The following is a 9,146-nucleotide window of genomic DNA, read 5'->3' on the forward strand; positions in this document are numbered from 1 at the left end:
TCAAAACGCAGCTGCAGCTGGATGAGAGGGCCAACCCTCCTCGGTACCGAGGCATCGGTGAGATTTTGCCTGTTTCAAAAGCAAGGGGAAGGTGCAGGTGGCCGGCAGGGGAAGCCCCTCACTGAAGACTTGCTGATACTAGTCACTCATTGTGGCTAAGATTCAGGGCCATTTTGGACCACCCTCTCTTGCTTTCTGGTCACACCGGCATCTTGTTCTGTACTCTAACCATGAGCAAGCAGGGCTATTTTGGGGCAGGAATGGAGTTCCGGCTGGCTCCTGAGTTGGCCACACCCAGCAGGAACTTATTAGCATAATAGGCCACACCCAACAGCAGAAACTCATTAGGATTGGCTACATTAGGGGTGTGTGGCCTAACATGCAAAGGAGTTCCTGCTACAAAAAAAGCCCAGGGTTTTGGCAACAAACAAGGTAAACAGAATAAGAAGCAAAAGGTGGGTGTGGCTGGATGAGCACACTTCTGGTAACATGGGGGTGTGGCCTAATATGCCAATGAGCTGTGCTATCAGGGGTGTGGCCTAATATGCTAATGAGTTTCTGCGGTTGGGTGTGGCCTATTATGCTAATGAGTTCCTGCTGGGCTTTTTCCACAAAAAAAGCCCTGTGTGCAAGCCACTGTTCCTCCTCCCCCTTTGCCACACATCCTACCCCAAAGAAATGTGCCACACATGCCTGTGATGAGGCCCAGCCCTCTTCCTCAGCGAAAGCAGGGTTTGGATAGGTGAAGCTGCCTCATAAAACACCAAGCCATTGGTCCATTGAGCTCTGACTGGCAGAAGCCCTCCAAAATCTCCTTCCTGACACTTGACATCCTTTAACTGGAGATTTCAAAGACCGAACCTGGCACCTTCCATATGCAAAACAGGTACTTTTTCACTGAGCCGCAGCCCCTCCCCTTCATTTGGGCTGGGCTTGACACCAGGAATTGGGTCTCAACCCCATCAGGTAGGAATGAAAAAAGAGAGCCCTTGAGAAAGGGCAGAATGCCTGGGAGGTCATCTGCTCAAGGCAAACGAGCCTAGCTGTGTCCCATCTTCACTGTACTCACAGAGGCCTTGGTAATGCCTTGCAGGTCATTGTGTGAGGCTGACTGTGCAGGACCATGGCTTCCGAGGGCTGTACCGGGGCCTCAGCTCTCTGCTGTATGGGTCCATTCCAAAATCTGCCGTCAGGTAGGCTACTCCTCATTCTTACATCTGTTTATCCTTTCACGTGTGGACAGAGAGCTTACTTCCTGTCAGTGCCTCCCTTGATTTATCCCAACATTCTAAATGGCTTTCTTGCACCGTAGCAATTTTGGGTTTGGATTGGATACACCTAAGTGCACCCCCTCCCTTCTCTAGAGGAAGATACGCTGACACAATCCTGGTTTTTGGCAGGTTCGGAGTCTTCGAGTTCCTCAGCAGTTACGCCAAGGACTCAAATGGGAAACTGGACAGCAAGAAGAGTTTATTCTGCGGCCTTGGAGCAGGTGTGGCCGAGGCCGTGGTGGTTGTCTGTCCCATGGAGACTATCAAGGTAAGGGAAGCATATTCTCAAGGGCTGTTGTCTGAAATCTCTCTTCTTTCAGTTGCCAGGCACAACCGGTTGTGTGCAAGCTCTGCTGAGCAGAGGTGCTTGTTGGTTCCACCCTTGGCCTGAGGGGACCACCATCTAGAGCATTAGACTTTGATCGTGTGGGATGGGAAAGGAAGAAGAGCTAGATTCTACAGCCTGGGCCCTTCTAGATTGGACTGGAGCAGTGCACCTTTCTGATTAGTACAATAAACAGCCACAGTCTCTCTTGGAGGGAGGAGGAACCAAACATCTCAGCGATCAAGGGGCAGCGTACAACTGGACAATGGCCCTCCTTGCTTTGCACATAATGGGGAGAGCTGTGCTGCCGAACCCCCATCAGCTGAGAAAATGGTTTCCCTGAAGCATAAGGGAACTCAGAAACTGTGTGCTCTCTGATGCCTCTGGGGCTGATGTAGCACTGGTTGTCTGCAAGCAAAGCTTTGCAAATGGGGGACAGCTACTCTTTCAGTTCCCGTTTCTTGTCGTAGCTGTGATTGCACGTAACATGTGCTGCTGATGCTAACAGTGTCCAATGCTACAGTGTCTCCAATACTAACCAGTATTTGGAAGCCAAAGTTTGAAATGGGTTCTGGATACCATGGTTCTGAAAGCACCTGGCTGGCACTAGCCTGGTTGCAGAGCACGGCTGGCTCCCCCACCCCTGTGATATCAGAGGCCTTGCTTGGCCAGCAGAAGACACAGGGACTCTTATCGTGCCATAGCACAATATTATTGTGTGTGGATCAGGAGTCATTTCGTAGAAAAAGAGCTAGGGGAACTCATTAGCATAACTCATTAGCATATGCCACACCTCCTGACATCAGGGGCCCGGCGGTGGACCTGCAAGGCCGGCGGGAGTGCGAGGAAGCCCCGCCAAGGCCCTTCCTGGCCCCAGGCAGGGGTAGGGAGAGTCGGGGAGGAAGCAACTTACCCTCCCTCTTCTCCTGCCTCCTCCTGGCTAAATGAGGGCTGGAAGCGGGGTGGCCAGAAGCAGGGGGCGGAGCTTCGTCATGTGCCCTGCCCCCCTGCACCTCACCCGGGGGAACTGCGTTCCCCCCCGAAATGACCTCTGATGTGGATGGAGCTGTGGCTCCGTGGCAGAGCATTGGCTTTGCCTGCAAAAAGTCCCAGCTAAAGACTCCAGCATCTCCAGTGAAAAGAGTGTCAGGGAGTAGGTGATGGGAAAGACCCGAGACCCTTGTGTGCTGCTGCCAGTCAAACTGGACAAGACTGACCTTGATAGATCAAAGGTCTGACTCAGTAGAAGGCAGCTTCAAGTGTGTCTGTCTGTTGCTTCATGTTGGTGGCAGCATCGTGGCTTTCTTCTCTTGTATCATTTCCTTCCTCCAAGTTTTTATGCTGAAATAGTCTTTGCAATCGGTACAGGTGAAGTTCATCCACGATCAAGGCTCTCCCAATCCCAAGTACCGGGGTTTTTTCCACGGGGTCCGTGACATTGTGCAGGAACAAGGTAAGATCTCACTGAAACACAAATTGCTCCAGCCCCTACAGTGGCTGAGGAGCAACTCTTTCCTGGTTAATGTCCCTCAAGGGAATGGATGGAAGACAATTGGTTTCTATGGATGAGACGTTTCTTCTAGGGTTGTGGGAATTTATCGGCTTGTTCTGTGGGCCCGCACCGTGATCCCGGCAGCATTTTACAGTGCAATCCAAAGCAGAGTTGTACCCTTCTAAGACAAACAAAGTCACTGATCTAAGAAGGGCGTAGCCATGTTTAGGATGGCACAGTTAGTCTCCCAGCAACCTTGTGAGGTAGGATAAGGCTGAAAGCATGACTTGCCCGAGGCTGCTCTTTAAATTTCTCTGCTGAGCAGAGATTTGGACTAAGGGTTTGCCCCATTCACTCACAACAGTCTGACCACTGCTCTGAACTGGCTATAAAGAGGATGAATCTGAGCTTCTATTTGTATCAGAGGGGCTATTCTTTCAGCTGCACGCATGGCCCATTCTTATCAGCACTGTGGAATAAATAAGTAAAGGCACATGAACTCTGGTAACTGGTGACAGTGAGTACCCCGTACTGGTCAGTTTTGTTCTGGAGCTCCAAAATCAGGGGTCCCCAACGTGGTGCCCCTGGGCACCCTGGGACCTACAACACCTTTCCTGGAACCCTCAAAATGTTTTCAGAAAGTGGGAGGGGCCAGGTAGTGCATTTACCCAGCAAGGCTTCTAATTGGCCGTTGGAGATTTGATTTTCTGTGCAGATTTTTTAAAATGTTGCTTTGGCAGCAGCTACCATCGCTGCACGAGGATTTGCACTGTGTGACTGAAGGGAAGCTGCAGCAGTCATTTTTTGGCTGGCTCCCCTTCCTGCAGTAGTCGTTTATGGCAGCCATTTCATGGCTGTGCCCACTATGCCATATCAGAATTCCAAAAAGCGCCTGCAGGCTCAAAAACATTGGGAACCCCTGCCCTAAATTCTCTCAGTGGCCCTTGTCCAGAGTCACATGGGATCCAGCTACCCTTGGGAAACAAGACAACCAAGTGTGGAGGCCCCTCTTTCTTGCAGGTCTGCGTGGGACCTATCAGGGACTCACAGCCACCGTCCTCAAACAAGGCTCCAACCAGGCCATCCGGTTCTTTGTGATGACCTCTTTCCGTAACTGGTATCTAGGTAAGGATTGGGGGACCTGCTCACCCCTGACCCAGATCCCGTATGCTCGTGTCTGAGTGTGCTAGTGCAAGGAGCCCGCTTTGTAATGATGGCTCCTCATGGGTGCTTTCCAAGGTTATTTCTTTGGATGACCCCAATTCTGTAGATCTTGGTTTTGTAATCTTCCTTTTGTCTGTCCACCGGCTTGCTAGGGGACAATCCCCACAGGGAGATGAATCCCTTTGTCACAGCTGTGTTCGGGGCAACCGCAGGTGCCGCCAGTGTCTTCGGCAACACTCCCCTGGATGTCATCAAAACCAGGATGCAGGTAACAAAACCCCACAAAGCTGAAGGAAGTGAACGGATTCCATGTCTTCAGGGTTGCCAGAACAGCCTTCCAAAGTGGATCTCCTACAGTGCCTTAAGACTCCGCAAGAATATGCAGATGATTCCAGTTTTGTGTAGTGGTTAGGAGCGTGGACTCCAATCTGGGAGAACCGGGTTTGATTCCCCACTCCTCCACGTGCAACTGCTGGTGTGACCTTGGGTCAGTCACAAGTTATCTCAGAGCTGTTCTCGAAAGAGCTCTCTCAGCCTCACCTACCTCACAGAGTGTCTGTTGTGGGGAGGGGAAGGGAAAGGAGATTGTAAGCTGCCCTGAGACTCCTTCAGGTAGTGAAGGGCAGGGTATAAATCCAATCTCTTCTCCTTCTTCCTGTAGTGTCATTGGCCAAGAGTTCACAAATAAGGCCTGATGGTGGTGAAAGCCACCAGGGTCTGGTCACCTAAGATATACTGTCTCTGAACATGGAAGCTCAGCATCTAGGCTCTTGTAGTTACTACGTACTGATAGACCTGGTTGTTGATGGACTCCTTTTTGGCAGTGACTTTCAGAAGCTGGCCAAGCAATGGGTAAAGGAGGGTGTCCTTGGACATGCCTTACAACAGCTGCCTGGCCATTTTTAACAGCCGTCCCAGAGCTCTTATGTTCTGCCACAGCTTCGTGGCCCCTGCCGTGTCCCTTCTCACGTACCTCCCAGCTAATCTGGGAGGTAGGGCTCATCTTTAGGAAAGATGATCCACCACCTGCACCTTGGTTTGGCTTCTGGTGTTCTCTTCGCTTGGAATGCTATTTCTGAATCGCCCGCAACTCACGAAAGAGGGAGAAGCCACTTACTTGGGGGGGGGGGGGGGGCATTTTCAACAGCTGTTGTTGCCCTTGATGTGAAGCAAGAGTTTGCGCTCATTTGCTCCTTCCTCTCTTCTTTATTTTTCTTTCCAGGGACTGGAAGCCCACAAGTACAAGAGCACGCTGGATTGTGCCTACCAGATCCTTAAAAACGAGGGCCCCACAGCGTAAGTGAATCCACTTTTGCCTGTTGTAAATGGACATCCTCCCTCCCAGAGATCTTTGCCAGTGAAATGTTTGCAACCTTTAGATCCCACCTTTACCCAGTGTGTCCATGTATTTTAGCCTCATGACAACTCTTCAAGGTAGGCCAAGCTGAGCGAAACTGACTTCTCTAAGACCAACACATGAGCTTGTAGCTGAGGCAATCATCCTAGGCCCAAGACCAGACCCTGCACTGTGCTGGATTTTATGGATTGTATTCATGATTTGGTTTATTGCATGCCCATCACTGACATGATATTACTTTGCCTTGGAAGGAAAAGCACAATAGCAGGCTGAATCAGGGCTCATAAACAGAAGAGCAATACGAGGTTGAAGTTTTGTTGATAGCTGGGAAGGTTGATTTGAGAATCGGCGTTCAGCCTATTTTGGCTGCACTTCTTCCTAAAAGATCAAATTTTCAACTCTGGAGTGCTGTTGGGCCTGACCTTGCAGTTGAATGCACAGACACCTGTATTTTTCTGAGCCTGTCACCAACCAACCCACAGCCCCTTCCTGCAAGGACTTAATCTTGCAATTGTAATCCATTTATTGGGAACATCTCTGTCATTACTGTATTGCCCTGTATGCAGCCCTCTTATAAACAGTGTTAGGTGGGTTAGTGGTAGAGCATCTGTTCTGCATGTGGAATGTCCCAGGTCTAATCCCCAGTGACTCCTGCTAGACATTTTAATCCTGTTAAAAGGATCAGGGACAAGGTGATGTGAAAAACCTCCACCTGAGACCCTGGAGAACAGCTGCCAGTCAGAGTAGACAACACTGACCTTTTAGGATAAGAAAAGAACAAGAGTCTAGTAGCATCTCAAAGACTAACAACATTTGTGGCAGGATATGAGCAGGGCCGGCTCCAGCTTATTTTGCACCCTAGGCAAGGATCCCTTCCCCTCCCCCCTCCCCCCTCAATCGCCTAGTTCGCCTAGTGAGTGAGCCGGCCCTGGGTATGAGCTTTTGTGAGTCGCTGCTCACTTCTTCAGATACAGCTAGAATGTGAGTCCACTTGTCCTCACTCTCCAAGATATAAGGACAGATGGACTCTAGCTGTATCTGAAAAAGGGAGCAGTGACTCATGGAAGCTCCTCCCCTGCCACAAATTTTGTTAGCCTTCGAGGTGCTACTAGACTCTTGCTCTTTTCTGCCGCTACAGACAAACTAACATGGCTGCCCATCTTGATCTATCTTTCAGAATAAGGTAGTTTCATGTGTTCATGGGAAACCATCCACCCACATTTTGAATGCCCTGTCTAGATGTGTCAGGCACCTACTTCTTTGAGTATCCTGCTGCAATTATTTTTCACCCATCAGGCATTTGGCTGCTGCTCCTAGTTCTGATGATTAAGTGCTTATCTTTTTTATTGCTGTTGACTGCTAGACATTTATTTTGTTATTGTCACAAGCTGCCTTGGAGATCTGGTATTTTGGGAAGGCGAGATATTAGGTGTTTTAATACCTAAATAAAACAAGGAAGAGTATGTTGGGTACTGTCTTCCGTGACATCTCCTTTTTGGGTCATTTTGGGGCTGAAGTGATCTGCCACCTAGGAAGGCCAGTTCCCCAGATATTTTTAGCTCACATGCTTGAATCACTAGGAACAGTTTTCTCTCCAGGTAGGACTCTTGTGGCTCCCATTAGATAGGTTAATTAGTAGGTGCACTAAGTGGATGGTTGGACACAATAATACTTTTGTTTAGGGGCTCTTTTTTTTGTTCTTTCTATCTCTGGTTCCACAAACCAGCAATCATTCTTTTTTTTCTTACTCTGCATTTTCCCACCTGCAGATTCTACAAAGGGACCGTTCCCCGTCTTGGCCGGGTCTGTCTGGACGTGGCCATTGTGTTTGTGATTTATGAAGAAGTGGTAAAACTTCTCAACAAGGTTTGGAAAACCATTTGATGCCCTTGGCCTAAATGGCTCTTAGAAGGCTGTTGTATTCTCGAATACTAACAAATGTAATTTTGTTTGTGCGGCCACCTGCACCAACGGACTCTTGACTGCTGCGGTGAACTGTTCACGGGAGCATTTCCAACGAAAAGGCCGAGTGAAGATCTGGCAATATTCTCCCACCACACACCTGCTTCGGGACTTTGGCACTGTATGCAAGTTCACAGATGCTTCAAAAGTGCAGTGTGTCTCATCTCCTGAGGGGGGCGATGCAGCCAAGCTTTGTTCTGTTAGTATCATTTTGGGAGCACTGAATCCAATGTGGTTTACGCTCCAGTGGGTGCACGCCTTTTATTTAACAGGAAACATGATTTAAACCCATTTGCCAGCTGAGTCAGCAGAGGCCGCTGTATTTAGCACAAACAAGGGCTAACAGATTTACCCCAATTAACTTACATGCTCACAAACTCCTCTTAAACACAGGTGACTGCTACTTCATCCTTTTATGGTGAAGGGCCAGCATACACCATTTGATAGTACTCAGAGTGGCGCAGCCTTTTGATCCATGGCGGTCTGGGAGGGCTAAGTGGCAAATGGGGGTGGGGCTGCCAAGCTGGGGCTTCTTTAGCACAACACTATTCTTAAGCATGGACAATCCATGTCACTCCTCCCGAACCGTTCGCAGAGGGGAGGACATGCATCCTCTGCCCCTCCCTTTGAAATCCTCCATGCTAAACCCTTGCAAGATTAGGCAGGAGTGTAAAATGGCTTGCGAGAGGGAGTGTTTCTGGCTCAAGGACCTGACCTGCAGCATCCTTAATAGCTTTTTTATCAGTGAGCTAGACCCAACGTCTGGCTCCGAGTCCCCCCACAACCATCTTAAGAAAGAAGTCATCGAGAGACGTTTTTTGCTGTCATGCTCTTTGTCCATAGCATGTAAAGAAGCTCATCTGTGCTGCTGTAATTCCTTGCCACTCCATAACCTTGTCCTGTGCTGCCCTTTGCTACCGGCTTCCGGCATCTTGGGCCTTTGCCTGCCTGCGTTCCGCTTGTTCAAACCAGTTTCAAACTCGTTCTTGTTGTTGCTGTGGCTCCCAACTAAACCTTGGGCTTGAGAGTAGTTTCCAAATGCCTTTGCCGCATTACAGTTCTCCGGGTCCTTTGCAGGAACCTGTGGAAAAAGAGCTGCAAACTGGTTGACCTCTGCTCCTCAAAGGCGTAGGAGCAGAAGAGACCTGGAGCAGTGTTGTCCGTGGGAACTCAAGCAGTGGTGCTTGTTGCTAAGGTCAAATTCAACCCCTCCATTTAGTTTACAATCAGCATTTTTAACATTCAGTATTCAGCCTTCTCCTTCACTGGTCTTGGGATCGTCCCTTTCCAACAGAGACACGCTTCGCTGCATCCTTGTCCCGGGAAATACATTGTTTGTGCCTTTCTAACATCGGCCTTTGAACTTTGCCTCTGATTTGCTGCTCTTTAATTTTTGGAACACTGTTATGGTGTACAGGTTCGTACATTTCTCTTTCAGGATAAACAAAGTCTACACGTACATCTTGTCTTTAATGTGTTTTATTAGAAACAGCCCTTGGTACAGAACCAAAGTAGTTTTATCTTATAAATAACAGCAAAGAAACGCCGAGCCAAAACTCAGGAATGGCTTCCTGG

General features: G+C 49.1%; 1 protein-coding gene across 1 annotated transcript in view; it reads left to right on the forward strand.

Moving 5' to 3' along the window:
• The window catches only part of LOC107108643 (tricarboxylate transport protein, mitochondrial-like), a 10,064-nt gene extending 1,043 nt beyond the window's left edge, over positions 1-9,021 (forward strand). Inside the window, exons 2-9 of the mRNA XM_015409118.1 lie at positions 4-57; positions 1,094-1,193; positions 1,401-1,539; positions 2,965-3,049; positions 4,109-4,213; positions 4,405-4,520; positions 5,475-5,548; positions 7,379-9,021. Of these exons, the coding sequence (XP_015264604.1) occupies positions 4-57; positions 1,094-1,193; positions 1,401-1,539; positions 2,965-3,049; positions 4,109-4,213; positions 4,405-4,520; positions 5,475-5,548; positions 7,379-7,493 (788 nt within the window). The 3' untranslated portion in view covers positions 7,494-9,021. The remainder of the gene's footprint in view (positions 1-3; positions 58-1,093; positions 1,194-1,400; positions 1,540-2,964; positions 3,050-4,108; positions 4,214-4,404; positions 4,521-5,474; positions 5,549-7,378) is intronic.
• The last annotated feature ends 125 nt before the right edge of the window (positions 9,022-9,146 follow it).

The sequence above is a fragment of the Gekko japonicus genome, unplaced genomic scaffold (genome assembly GCF_001447785.1).
Source record: "Gekko japonicus isolate JY-2015 unplaced genomic scaffold, Gekko_japonicus_V1.1 scaffold98, whole genome shotgun sequence".
NCBI classification, from domain to species: Eukaryota; Metazoa; Chordata; class Lepidosauria; order Squamata; family Gekkonidae; genus Gekko; species Gekko japonicus.